Below are 15,172 nucleotides of genomic sequence, written 5' to 3' on the forward strand. Positions count from 1 at the left end.
AAGAATGTCCTTCCTCAGATTAGGAGACCAAAACTGCACACAATATTCAAGGTGTGGCATCACCAAGGCCCTGTACAACTGTAGTAAGACCTCCCTGCTCCTATACTCAATTCCTCTCGCTATGAAGACCAACTTGCCATTTGCCTTCTTCACCGCCTGCTGTACCTGTATGCCAACTTTCAATGACTGATGTACCATGACACCCTGGTCTCGTTGTACCTCCCCTTTTACAAATCTGTCACCATTTAGATAATAATATGCCTTCCTGTTTTTACCACCAAAGTGGATAACCTCACATTTATCTATATTATACTGCATCTGCCATGTATTTGCCCACTCACCTAACCTGTCCAAGTCACCCTGCAGCCTCTGAGGACATGGGCCCAAACCCAACCCAAGAGTTTTTGGGTGCAAATCCCCTCGCTCTGTTGGCTGTGAGAGTCTTATGCGAAATGAGTAAAGGCACTTTCAATGCAGTTCCTAGAGGGCACCAGGTCACTGTATGGAACCGCCCATAATCTGACAATCTTATCCAGAGAAACTAGTTTAGGACATGAGAAATGTCATGCTGGTGCAGGAGGGTTGAGGCAAAGACACATCATTAGGTGAGATTAGAGTTTTGCTTTATAACTGAAGTGTTTGATAGTAAGCATTCCAATTCCTAGCACTGAAATCCATCATATCAAAGAGCACAAATAAACTGGCTAAAGAAACTCAATGTAACTGAGGGAGTATTTTAATCAATGTCAATAGTGAAAACATAATAAGTATAGTTTTACCTCCTGAGATAGAGACGCCAAATATAGATCTAAACCTGTAATGTAATTTTATTTTTATAAATTTCAAGACCTTTTATTATTGAGAAAAATCGCTCAATGTCCAATGCTGACAGCGCAGGATTGGAAAAAGGAAAAAAAGACTTACATTTATATAGCGCCTTCCACGACCACCGGACATCTCAAAGCGCTTTACAGCCAATTACATACTTTTGGAGTGTAGTCACTGTCATAATGTGGGAAACGCGGCAGCCAATTTGCGCACAGCAAGCTCCCACAAACAACAACATGATAATGACCAGATAATCTGTTTTTGTTATGTTGATTGAGGGATAAATATTGGCCCCAGGACACTGGGGATAACTCCCCTGCTCTTCTTCAAAAAAGTGCAGTGGGATCTCTTACGTCCACCTGAGGGGGCAGAGGGGACCTCGGTTTAATGTCTCATCCGAAAAACGACACCTCCGTCAGTACAGCACTCCCTCAACACTGCACTGGAGTGTCAGCCTAGATTTATATGCTCAAGTTCCCCTGGAGTGGGACTTCAACCCACAACCTTCTGACTCATAGGCGAGTTCCACTAAGCCATAGCTGACACTTTGAAAGACAAGAAAGTAAATCATGTATTCATGATTCGGTGAGGCCAACCTTGGGTTTTGAAGCCTGTAGATTATAATGGGAAGGAAAGACCAAGGGAAATAAAGAGTTCCATAGATCGGGGATCTGGGAAAACAATGAATACGAGTAGGGGACAATGCAATGAGTCTTAATTCCAAGAGGTAGGAAAAGACCTGCTGATCTATCAAGTCTGCCCTACACACCATGATGGCTGGAACATCATGACTAGACACTTGGGAATGGAAAAAAATCCAGTGCCAAAAAGGGAAAAAATAACGTATAAAATTCCTCTCTGATCCTCAGCCAATCAAAACCAGGGGAGAAAGAAGCGTGTAGGAAGCATTTGGAGCTTCGGAGGAAGAGGAAAGGTCAGAGCAACAAGAACCATAATGGTATTGATAAAAGGAAGACAAAAATGGATTTGGCAGGTCTATTGATGCCAAATGTTATTTCTATGTTTCTGTTGTAATAAAGATTTAATAAAATTCAGGAAAGGTACTGTCCTTGTCATTTTCAATGGTCTGAGTAATAATTTTTGAAAAAAGCCTTGTTAACTGGTGATGGAGCTCGGGGACTCCATATCGTGACACTCCAGAAATGCAGTCCTTTTCACAAAGTCATTACTGCAACTGTAAATTCAGATCGAAACAATTATGTCCGTGTTGTTCTTATGCTTAGCAACAAGCATAAGGTGTGCCGTGCTAAGTTGTGTCGCTGCAGTTAAACAGAGGTGTAGATGTCAAGCTGTTTCCTCAATGCTCGCTTTTGCATGTTAATAGAGACTGACAGCTGAACGGGCTAACTCTGTATATCCTATTTAAAAAGGAACAGAGTTGGAAGAGATTCCAATTTGCAAGCTAAAATTAAATCACGCCAGCCTTCTCCCAACGGTTTAGGGTATCTAGCCTAGATCTTCTGATTGGCTGTGCCCAAATAATGGGTGTAAATTGGGCAAAACCAACCAGATATCATCATGGATATTAAGGGAACCAAGGGATATGGGGATAGTGCAGGAAAGTGGAGGTAGAAGATCAGCCGTGCATCATTGCACTGCAACATTCCAGGGTCGATCCCTTGTCTGAGGTGAGACAATTGGACAGGCAGCAGAGGCATTTCAACCGTCTCCAAGCTGGGCAGTTGAAAAATCAGCCCCAAGATTACTGCAGACGGTAGAAGTGCAGTTGAATAAGAGCAATCCCATTAGTCCCACTCCCCTGCTCTTTCCCCTTATCCCTGCAATTGTTTTTCCTTCAAGCATCTGTCCACCTCCCACGTGAAGGGTACTGTATCCATCACCCTATCAGGTAGGGCATTCCAAATCCTAACCACTTGTTGAATAACTGATCTTCTACTTCAACTCCAACTTCCTGCATTATACCTATGTCCCTTGATTTTATGAAGGGAAATTATGCAAAATATATTTGGAGGCCACCGATGTCAGAAGAAAATATTGGCGGAAATGAGCAGCTAAATGTGCAGGGAACCTCAATGATGGTACTCCATTAGAACACAAGAATTAGGAGCAGGAGTAGGACATTCGGCCCTTCGAGCCTGCTCCATCATTCAATAAGATCTGGCAATTGAAGAAAGAAAAGAAAGACTTGGATTTCTATAGCACCTTTCATGACTGTAATGTATACCCCCGTGAGTATGCTCACAGGTTTGAAGAGCTGTTGCCCTGCCTCTCTTCCGCAGTTACATCCGGGCCAGGGTGTCCCTGGAGATGGAGCACGCGGTGTCCACCGGTACGTTCCGTGAGAGGTGGGCGCCGGAGGGACTGGAGTGCATCATCACCCCCGGCAACCAAATTTTAATTTGATCCATTAACGTCAAAAGTTCAATTTGTTGGTTTTAGTACCCCTTTAATAAGGGGGCACGTGAATTATAGTTTCACGCAAAAAATAGAGTGGAGCTGTTACATTGTGAGTGGCTTAGCCAATCACATGATGTTCACAAGACCCAATAAAACCCCAGCCAGTTGGGATTAGGGGATCCACGATGAGGTATGCAGTTGTGAGCCTGGCGGATGAACTGGTAATGTGTAGTGTGATTGCTAAACCTTTGACTAATAAACCAACTAGTTTTCGATAGCAATGTGTTGCTATGAATTCTTAAGCAAAGAACCCATGAAGCAAATACATTACAGTGACCTTAGGTCATCCCAAAGTGATTTACAGACAATGAAGTACTTTTTGAAGTGTAGTCACTGCTGTAGTGTAGGAAGCAAATTGTGTTAACATTGTAGGGCACTGCTGCGATAATCTTGTGGTTGAATACCCTGCTGTCACTGCTGTCTAGACCTAAAGAATGGTTGTATAATCGACGTACTGGAGAGCTGCCAGTAGCCATGGAAACACACTCGGACGTGAGGCACTGCCTTCAGGTGATGAAAACAAGAAGGAGAAAATAGAGGGGTAAAAATAACATACCAATTACACTTCAGTTTTGGCATAGATAAGCTGGATATTTTGTATTGAAGACGTGCCAACCATAATGTATAACTGGCAGCAGTAATGAGACCACCAAAAAAGGTGGATTTTGCAGGACTAGTGCTGCACAATTGTTGTAGTATTGTATAAATGTCAAAAGGGTGGGTTACTGAGCTGCCTTTAATTTCTAATAGTAGGTGACTCTTCCAATCTTACCTTTTAATAGGAAGTTATGCTAGTTCTGCATGCATTCTGGACTCCACATTACAAGAAAAGAAAGATTTGCATTTATATAGCACCCTTCATGACCACCGGACGTCTCAAAGTGCTTTACACCCAATGAAGTACTTTTGGAGTGTAGTCACTGTTGTAACATAGTATTAGGCAGCCCTTTGTGTCGAGGATGACCTGCTTCCACACCAAAAAAAGATGAGTTCACAGGTGTTTCAATGAGGGACTTGACATTCCAGGTCCCGAGCTACATCTTGAAGGTTGGAAGATGCCTGTGCATGAATTCTTTTAATGTGGAGTGGCCGTTGCACACCAGCCACCACACGGGTCTGACAGAGCAAGGCCGTGGTCCAGTGACAAGGGTTAACCAAGATGACTGGAGACCAGCTCTGCTGCACCATCCCCGGGCCCCGACCCCACTGTTGTTATATGCTGCAACGCTCCTGGGCCATGATCCCTTCACTCCTCAACTCCGACACCACTGCTCCTGGGCCCCAACTGTTGTAGTGTGGGAAACACGACAGCCAACTTGCGCACAGCAAACTCCCACAAACATCAATGCGATAATGACCAGATAATCTGTTTTTGTTATGTTGATTGAGGGATAAATATTGGCCAGAAAGGTTGTGATTGCACTAGAAAGGATGCAGAGGAGATTTACGAGGATGTTGCCAGTACTGGAAAACTTTAGCTATGAGGAAAGATTTGATAGGCTAGGGTTGTTTTCCTTAGAATAGAGGAGGCTGAGGGGATATTTAATTGATGTGTATAAAATTATGAGGGGCCAAGATAGAGTGGATAGGATGGACCTATTTCCCTTAGCAGAGGGATCAATAACCAGGGGGCATAAATTTAAAGCAGTTGGTGGAAGGATTAGAGGGGAGGTGAGGAAAAATGTCTTCACCCAGAGGGTGGTGGGGGTCTGGAACTCATTGCCTGAAAGGGTGGCAGAGGCAGAAACCCTCACCACATTTAAGTAGTACTTGGATGCGCACTTGAAGAGCCATAACGTACAGGGCTACGGATCTAGTGCTGGAAGTTGGGATAAGGCTGGGTTTACTCTTTTTCGACCGGCACGGACACGATGGGCCTCCTTCTGTGTTGTAATTTTTCTACGATTCTATGAACTTGCACTGGCACTCAGAGGCAGATGAGATGAGATCTCTGCAACCATTTTGTATTGCTTTTGCAGGTCACAAATCCGGCAAAATTAGACCTGTGCCTCTTTCTCCCCACAATTTAGTTTTTTTGCCTGCCGCCACTCCTAATCGAACCCAGAGACCTCATGATTGCCGTAGCTAGTCGAGAGGGAATCTAGACCCACCGCTCTTAGTTTCAGTTGAAGGCCCAGGAGCAGCTCAGGAGACCCTGAAATGTGGCGTCTTCGATGCTGTCAGATTTTCGGAGGGCCGGTCCTTTATATTGCACGTAGCAACTGACTCCATGAGTGCCATGTGTCTGATGAAAGTGGCACTCCATCAGTGTAAAAACTCAATTAATGGGGTTTTAAACTTACTTTTAAACATAAAAATGTTTGAAGTGAAAAATATTTAGGGTTTTGATAGAGTAAGTAAGGAGAAACGGTTTCCACTGACAGGAGGGTCGGTAACCAAAAGACCACTGGCGAAAAAAACCAGAGCTGAGATATAGATTTTTTTTACGCAGAGAAGTTGTTGTGATCTGGAATGCGCTGCCTTAAAGGGTGGTGGAAGCAGATTTGAAAGGGAATTGGTTATAGACTTGAATGGGAAAAATTCGCAAGACTATGGGGAAAGGGCAGGGCAGTGGGACCAATTGGATCGCTCTTTCAAAGACCCGGCACAGGCATGATGGGCCGAATGGCCTCTTTCTGTGTCATATGATTCTACAGTTGGTAGCACCCTTGCTTCTGAGTCAGAAGGTTGTGGGTTCAAGTCCCACTCCAGAGACTTGGGCACAAAAATCTAGGCTGACACTTCAGTGCAGTACTGAGGGAATGCTGCACTGTCGGAGGTGCCGTCTTTTGGATGAGACGTTAAACCATGGCCCCGTCTGCTCTCTCAAGTGGACGTAAAAGATCCCGTGGCACTATTATTTTGAAGAAGAGCAGGGGAGTTATCCACAGTGTCCTGGCCAATATTTATCCCTCAATCAACGTCACTAAAAACAGATTATCGCACCGCTGTTTGTGGGAGCTTGCTATGCGCAAATTGGCTGCCATGTTTCCTACATTACAACAATGACTAACTACACTCCAAATGTATGTAATTGGCTGTAAAGCGCTTTGGGATGTCTGGTGGTCGTGAAAGGCGCTATATAAATGCAAGTCTTTCTATAATAAAAACAGAAAATACTGGAAACACTCAGCAGGTCAGGCAGCACCTGTGGAGAGAGAAACAGAGTTAACGTTTCGGGTCGATGACCCTTCGTCAGAATTGGAAAAAGTTAGAGATGGGACAGGTTTTTCAGCAAGTGTCGGGGCGGGGAAAGGGTGGAGTGGGAGGAAGGAACAAAAAAGGGAAGGTCTGTGAAAGGGTGGAAGGCAGAAGCGATGAAGAGACAAAAGAGAGGATGGTGTGAGGCGAAAGGAGATGGTAATGGACCAACATCCTCAACATCGAAGCACTGACCACACTCGATCAGCTCCACTGGGCAGGCCACCTTGTCCACATGCTCGACACGAGACTCCAAAGCAAGCACTCGACTCGGAACTCCTTCACGGCAAGCGAGCCAAAGGTGGGCAGAGGAAACTTTATAAGGACACCCTCAAAGCCTCCCTGATAAAGTGCAACATCCCCACCGACACCTGGGAGTCCCTGGCCAAAGACCGCCCTAAGGGAGGAAGAGCATCCGGGAGGGCGCTGAGCACCTTGAGTCTCGTCGCCGAGTGCATGCAGAAAACAAGCGTAGACAGCGGAAGGAACGTGCGACAAACCTGTCCCACCCTCCCTTACCCTCAACGACTGTCTGTCCCGCCTGTGACAGAGACTGTAATTCCCGTATTGGACTGTACAGCCACCTAAGGACTCATTTTAAGAGTGGTAGCAAGTCTTCCTCGATTCCGAGGGACAGCCTATGATGATGATGATAAGTTAAGTTTCTTTCTAGATGCAGAGCTGTTGCCATTCACTCCCAGTTGGTGCAGTAAATCTTATCGTACAAATGTGTAGAAAATGAGCCAAAAGACTAAAATAATTTCACCCTGGAAAAAAAACCCAGCCTCAGAACGCTAAAGCATACCAGATGTGTAACTGGTTCAGTCAGCAAAATCCAATTGGCTGCTGCTCCTGAGTGATTTATAATTACAATAATAAGACAAATTAGGACTAGCTTATAGCACATAAGTATGACATTTCTACAGGCCAAGCTGGTAGTTAGTAAATAATGAGACATTAAATTGATCCATTTAGAGGAACAATTAACAGATTAGCATTTGCAAAGGTGAGAGTGGAGGTTATTAATCACCACTTAAATCTGCATTATGCTCATGGACAAGGCCAGGACCATTTAACCCTCGCACTGCCGGCAGCTCCAGGGAATTCGATATTCCCTGGTCCAAGCATTGCTTCCTTCAGTTTTCCCAGTGTGACAGTGAAAAATGGTAATTGTTACTCAGTCACCAGAAGCAGCTGCATTATTATTGTGGAACTACACACTTTTGAATATTTCTAAGTCACAAAATGTTTACATAGGATGCACAACACAGAAACTGGCCAGTTGGCTTAACTGGTCCATGCTGGGGTTTATGCTCCACACGACTCTCATCCCACCCCCTCTACATCTACAAAAGTAAAATACTGTGGACGCTGGAATCTGAAATAAAAATAGAGAATGCTGGAAATCTCAGCGGGTCAGGCAGCATCTGTGGAGAGAAAAACAGAGTTAACATTTCGGGTCGTTGACCTTTGGTCGTCGACCCGAAATGTTAACTCTGTTTTTCTTTCCACAGATGCTGCCCAACCCTCTACATCTAACCCTATCTGCATAACCTCATATTCCTTACTCCCTTTAAATGCCTCTGCGCTATTCACCTCCTTTTGGTAGAGAGTTCCAGATTCCACAACAGATGTCTTTAAAACATGTATTTCTACACTCTGTCCTTTTGCCCTATTCCTTCATCTTCACCTTTCAGTGCAGTGCTGAGGGAGCGCTGCACTGTCAGAGGTGCCGTCTTTTGGATGAGACCTTAAACCGAGGCCCCATCTGCCCTCTCAGGTGGACGTAAAAGATCCCATGGCACTATTCAAAGAGCAGGGGAGTTATCCCCGGTGTCCTGGCCAATATTTTTATCTGGTCATTATCGCATTGCTGTTTGTGGGAGCTTGCTGTGCTCAAATTGGCCGCCGCGTTTCCTGCATTACAACAGTGACTACACTTCAAATTACTTCATTGGCTGTAAATTGCTTTGGGACGTCTTTTTTTCCTGCTACCGTTTACAATTGTAGCTTTCATTTGACATCATCTCTAAACAAGATCCCATACTGCAGCTCTGATAGTTTTAGATCTTTCCGCCTGCTCCTTGCAACAACCACAAATCCAGCCTAGTTTATTTAATGAGCTGCAGGGGATGACTAACCAAAAGTAAACAACCAAGGAGAAACAAAAAATGTGCAAGTTCTCCCGGTGATCTGAAAATAATCATCACACTCTCCTTTGTTCAATCTGGCCTTCTGCATTCCACAGATGTCACCTATGTTCTCTCATTAAAACTGGTTCCTGTAAATTATATGGGTGCGTTTATTTGTACGAACTGAAAGGCAGCTGTTTCTCTGATTGGCTCTCCATTATCACATGATCTATTGCTAATTAACCCCCTTGGAGGATAAGCTACACCCTGATGTTCCTCTGGAATGTGTAATTGGAACCGCCTTCAACGTTATCCAAGTATGAGTTAGCATCTTGAGGAGATGAGGGGAGAAATACCTCTGAGATAGTTAACCTGTTTAATTGTCCATTTCAGGTAGCCTTGCTGTAGTAAACCACTAGTGATAATATCCATGGGGTGAACACGTTGGTTGTCAAAATAAATCTTCACTCCTTGGGTCTAAAATGTTTTGCCAGCTATGTACTTCCCTTACTTCCCTGGCCTACTGTGAATTTTGCCTATTCTGTTCCTACCCATTTGAAAGCCTATCATGGAGATTCTCGCTCCTCCATCCCTCCAACTTATACTGTTAGCATATCAGCCATGAGCTCATTGAATGGTGGTGCAGGCTCGAAGGCACCTATTTTCTATGTTTCTATGTTTCATTAACAGGGAGCGTGGTGGTGGTTCGGGAAACCACCTGCTAATTCTGACTGACTTTCCAATTTGTAATTCGATCCATTTTGACTTCAGAAGCCACAGAGGATAGATCTCCCCAAAAGCCACCAAGTTCCAGCCGAAGTCCCTTACCCCAGCGCAAGTCCTTACCCCCCCCCCCCACTAACCCCTCCAGTCCCACAGCCCACCCCGCTTCGCCTGCCATAGATGGGGCATTGTGTGCGGATTGTTAACAGGTTTATTGGGAATGAAGTGAATAGTGACAGTGTCGTGACTTCTGGATTTCATCCACCCCAATGATGTCCTTTGTGACACACGCACCGACCTTGCATGCACCAGGGGGTTGGAAGAACATGATCCGTCTTCCCTGAGTTCCCTCCCTCACCTTGGATCCCTCGCCCCCACCCCACCTGTGTGTGTTTCTCTCTCTCTCTTCTCCGCCCCCCTCCAGGCTCTCTCTCTCTCTCTCTCTCTCTCTCTCTCCCCCCAGGCTCTCTCTCTGCACACCTCCCCCCCCCTACCCTCCAGGCTCTCTCTCTCTCCTCCCAGGCTCTCTCTCTCCACCAGCCCCCCTCTCCTTCCCCAGGCTCTCTCTCTCTCTCTCTCTCTCTCTCCCCAAGCTCTCTCTCTCTCTCTCTCCTCCAGGCTCTCTCTCACCCCAAACTCTCTCTCTCACCCCTCCCCCTCAGTTTCTCTTTCTCTCTCTCCCCACAGGCTCTCTCTCTCTCCTCCAAACTCTCTCTCTCATCCACCCAGGCTCTCTCTCTCTCTCGCTCCGCCGACCTGCTTCTCTCTCTCCTCGCTGACACGGGGGTTAGTGGGGGGTGGGGGGGGGGCGGAGGTGGAGAAGAGGAGGACACATGTGCAAAAAAGGGTTCATGTAAATTGTGGTGGGAGGAGGGGGCGGAGCCGGTGACTATTTGTCTTGACTCTCGCCTTTGCGCATGCATCAGGAGACGCATGCGCAGAAGCGAGAGTTCGGTCATATAGTCACTTCAAAATTACATTGAACTACAGCTCAGAAACAGACCCTTTGGCCCAACAGGTCTTTGCTAGTTTTTATGCTACACACGAGTCTCCTCCCACCCGAAACGTTAACTCTGTTTCTCTCTCCACAGTTGCTGCCTGACCCGCTGAGTATTTCCAGCATTTTCTGTTCTTATTTCAGATTTCCAGCATCTGCAGTATTTTGCTTTTATATTCATCTAACCCGATCTGGTTTTGAGGATCTGTGTCTGTTCGTGCAGCTGTAACCTTCAATCTATTTCATAACTAGGTCTGCATCCAGCTCCTTTTTAAAGCAGTTAATCGAGATCGCACTATCTACTTTCTGATCAAGTCCAATTGAGGGTCCACAGAGGCTCTGACTGCTAAACCACTAGTGTACAAGCATTGGCCAGATTTTCTCATGCTGCAGTAATTCAACACACTGGTCAAACTTTCAGTAGTTTCAATGTCAATGTGTGGAATATCATGAGACTGGGCGTGTACAATTTTGCGACATCCACTCTCAATATACACTCCACTTGCCTAGATATGTGCAGTTCCAACAACACTCAAGAAGTTCAACACCATCCAGGACAAAGCAGCCCGCTTGAATGGCCCCCCCAGCCACCACCTTAAACATTCACTCCCTCCACCACCGGCGCACCGTGGCTGCAGTGTGTAGCGTCTATAAGATGCACTGCAGCAACTCACCGAGGCTTCTTTGGCAGCATTTCCCCAAACCGCGACCTCTACCGCTTAGAAGGACAAGGGCAGCAGGCACATGGGAGCACCATCGCCTCCAAGTTTCCTCCCAAGTCACACACCATCCCGATGTGGAAATATATTGCCGTTCCTTCATCATCGCCGGGTCAAAATCCTGGAACTCCCTACCGAACAGCATTGTGGGAGTACTGTTATATATGCAGACTATAGATATACTCTCTGTGTAGTCACTGTATAGTTGCATAAGATGGAGACTTGTTACCTGATGTACTATCAATATGGTTTATACTGTGTATATATACTATGCTGGTATCACTAGAGGGTGCAACTGGTGGAGACCGGGTTTCCTGCCCCTGTGGCAGAGGCTGCCCACCAGAGGGCACTGTGGTGGGAGACCTGAGGGTCACCTGCATAGGTGTACAGGGCCCAGTATAAAAGGCTGCCCACCATGCTTGTGCCTCACTCTGGAGTTACGAATAAAAGACCAAGGTCACTACAGTTTGAGTACAACACATTGCCTTGTGGAGTCATTCATAAGTACACTACAGACATAATAACTACCTTCACCACACGGGCTGCAGCGGTTCAAGGCGGCGGCTCACCACCACCTTCTCAAGGGCAATTAGGGATGAGCAATAAACGCCGGCCTTGCCAGCGACGCCCATATCCCAGGAATGATTTTTTTAAAGTACTGACCAAGCTGTACCTTGGACTATTTAGCCGTGAGTTACTGGTGCCTCACCGAGAAGCATTTCATTTGGAACATGAGCACACAGGGCCACAGAGCGAGTTACATCAAGCGCGGAGTGACAGCATGGAGCCTCAAACTCCCTGAGCTGGGGAATAATGGGCTCTGGCTGTGTCCTGACGGCCAGCTACAGGAGATACTGTCTGCAGTCTGAGACTGTGCACTGTCCCTGCCTTCTCAGCACCCGACCTGTCGAAGCCAGACAGACTAGGCGATGACACTTAAGAAAAGAATCAAAAAAGGGATTGAAATCAGACAGCTGGTTCACAAGTACTTACCATGCGATGCAGTCGGATAAATTCTCGGGCGTCTCCTTTAGCCCAAGGGGGAAGTATCACATCTCCCAGGGTAGTCCCGTCCTGCATGGAACCTGTTGAGCACATAGTTGAAGTATTAAGTCTTCACTTACTCCTGTTAACTTACTCTAACCATTCCTACATAGCAGGCAGCCACAGTCCCTGCCTGGATTCAAATGGGACACTTTTTATGTTAGAAAAGCATAGCTGACATCGAGTGGATGGGTAATGCACTGTGGGCTGTAAATAAAAACCAACCAATCTTCCTTGTTACAACCGCAGCTCCTTCAGGGGTCCTGCAGGCGGTCGTCGGGTGCACGAGCCCCACTTCTGGTTCAGTAAAAGACAAGAATACTATTTGGGTTTAATTTCACAATTTACTGTGTCAGCTGTGGCTCAGTGTGTAGCACACTCGCCTCTGAATCAGAATTTTGTGGGTTCAAGTCCCACTCCAGGGACTTGAGCACAAAAAAATCTAGGCTGACACGACAGTGCCAGTACTGAGGGAGTACTGCTCTGTTGGAGGTGCCGTCTTTCAGATGAGACATTAAACCGAGGCCCTGTCTGCTCTCTCAGGTGGATGTAAAAGATCCAATGGCACTATTTCAAAGAAGAGCAGGGGAGTATCCTGGGTCAATATTTATCCTTCAATCAACAGAACAAAAAACAGATTATCTGGTCATTGTCACATTGCTGTTTGTGGGAGCTTGCTGTGTACAAATTGGCTGCCGCATTTCCCACATTATAACAGTGACTACACTACAAAAATAATTCATTGGCTGTAAAGTGCTTTGGGACATTCGGTGGTCATGAAAAGCGCTATATAAATGCAAGTCCTTCTTTTCTAACTTTTACTCCGGAGCAATTACCTGAAATAGGATAAAGACGTCAAGCTGGCGTTGCACGATGGGAGTTCGGCTGTGGGGGTTAGTTGGTCTGACTGGTGGCCAATGTGATTTTACGGCCATTAATGTTAACCGTTGGACCTCAAATCAGACTCACAAACCTCGACACGCGAATCCCTAGTGTGTGCTCCCGTCCCTTGCAGTCCTGCACTTGGAGGACTAACTCCTCAAATGGACCCCATGATACAAAGCCGGTTCCGTAACAAATCAAAAATGAATGCGATCGATATTTCAAAATAATTGCGATTAATAAAAATAAATTGTTGATTTTTTGAGTTAATTTTTTTGTATTAATTATGCGGGTAAGTTTTGCAAACCTGCGCTGTCGCCACAATTAATGTTAATCGCCGGAACATCAGGCCAGCTGACCTCGGCAACGACACACCACACTTGGAGGCCCAACCCGGCCAAACCCAGCCTGCAATGTGTTATATATCACTGGAGCTGAGCACAGCTTCCAACTTGCACAATGCATTTCATTAAAAAGATAAGTTTGGTGCTTGGCGACAATTAGGAGGCGACACGCACTATATACAACGTTAATCTCCATTACTTCTGTAGCGAGCAACATTTTCCCAACTCCAGACACTGGATACATAACTGATCGCAGTAATGCAGCTGGAACATGCATCTGGATCATCCAAGAAGCTTTGGTCCAATGAAAATGTCGGGATGGTTTAATCCCACCCTATCGAATTGAATGAACATTTAATACAACTAGGTGTCTGATCCACGGTGCTCAGTATATGATTACTAAAGGAGTGAAATTACAAAATGGCAAAGAAGAATTAATGTACATCTACCTCTTTCCATAACAACCACTGGAATTTAGAAGAATGAGAGGGGATCTCATAGAAACATATCAAATTCTGACAGGGTTGGACAGGTTAGCTGCAGGAAAAATGTTTCCGATGTTGGGAAAGTCCAGAACCAGGGGTCAGCCATTTAGGACCGAGATGAGGAGAAACTTTTTCACTCAGAGAATTGTGAACCTGTGTGAGGCCAGTTCGTTAGATATTTTCAAAAGGGAGTTAGATGTGGCCCTTACGGCTAAAGGGATCAAGGGGTATGGAGAGAAAGCAGGAATGGGGTACTAAAGTTGCATGATCAGCCATGATCATATTGAATGGTGGTGCAGGCTCGAAGGGCCAAATGGCCTACTCCTGCACCTATTTTCTATGTTTCTATATAGTGCCTTTGACATAGTAAACTGCCCCAAGGTGCTTCAACAAGTGTCATCAAACAGAATTTGACACCGAGCCACAGAAGGAGATATTTCTCGTGATTCACATTAAAGAGGACATGGCATGATATGAAGAGCGATGAGTTGTGGCCAACCTTCTTCTCTCCATCAAGACCACCAATAACAGCTTAACTGGACATTCATCTCATTGCCTTTGTGTGACATTACTGGTGCAGAACAGTGGTCCTATTTACCTCCACAGTAGCTGCACTGCAAAGTACTTTGAGGTATTTCAACGCAATAAGGCGCTATAATCAATGCACGTTTCTTTTCCGTTTAGGAGTGACAACTATTTTAGGTTAGCGTGGCTCAGTTGGTGGCACTCTTTGCCTCCGAATCAGAAGGCTGTGAGCTCAAATCCCACTCTTGTACTTGAGTACACAGGCTAGCCTGAGCAAATAGTGCAGTTGTGGCGAGCGCTGTATTATCAGGGATGCAGTCTTTCAGGAGAAACATTCTGTTCAGGAGGATTGAGAAGATCTTATTTCCACATTACAACAATGGCTACACTTGCAAAGTACTTCATTGGCTGTAATTTGGGACGTGAGTGGCGCAAGTCGTTTTCTCATATAGAGCAGGGAGCATTCACATTCACACCAAAAACAGGCGAAATGATCATTCATCTCACTTGCTTTGTGCGTGCAAATTAGCTGCCACACCTACTGCACTGCAAATAATTCAGTGAATATGAAGCAATTTGGGATGTCCTATAAACGGTTACGCCACGCTATATAAATCCAGCCCTTTCTTTCTTACGTACCGAATTCCAGATTGTTCTGATTGAGCAGGAAATTGGACTGGTAGAAGAAGTCCGGGATCAGCTCTCGGACATCGCTCATGTTGTCCCCGGAGGACGACTCCCATTCTTTCTTGATGCTGAAGAACATCCTGTCCGCCACATCGAAACTTCCCCCCTGAAAACATTCCAAATTTCTGGTCATTTTTGGTCCCGGTTCACAATGTTCCCGTTAATG

At 45.7% G+C, this 15,172-nt stretch overlaps 1 protein-coding gene across 1 annotated transcript in view; it reads right to left on the reverse strand.

Annotated features, from left to right (window-relative positions):
• wdfy4 (WDFY family member 4) overlaps positions 1-15,172 on the reverse strand; it is a 328,629-nt gene that overhangs the window by 39,469 nt on the left and 273,988 nt on the right. The window contains exons 52-53 of the mRNA XM_070865753.1: positions 14,959-15,112; positions 12,033-12,124 (exon numbers count right to left, since the gene is read on the reverse strand). Of these exons, the coding sequence (XP_070721854.1) occupies positions 12,033-12,124; positions 14,959-15,112 (246 nt within the window). The remainder of the gene's footprint in view (positions 1-12,032; positions 12,125-14,958; positions 15,113-15,172) is intronic.

Source organism: Pristiophorus japonicus, chromosome 22 (genome assembly GCF_044704955.1).
Source record: "Pristiophorus japonicus isolate sPriJap1 chromosome 22, sPriJap1.hap1, whole genome shotgun sequence".
NCBI classification, from domain to species: Eukaryota; Metazoa; Chordata; class Chondrichthyes; family Pristiophoridae; genus Pristiophorus; species Pristiophorus japonicus.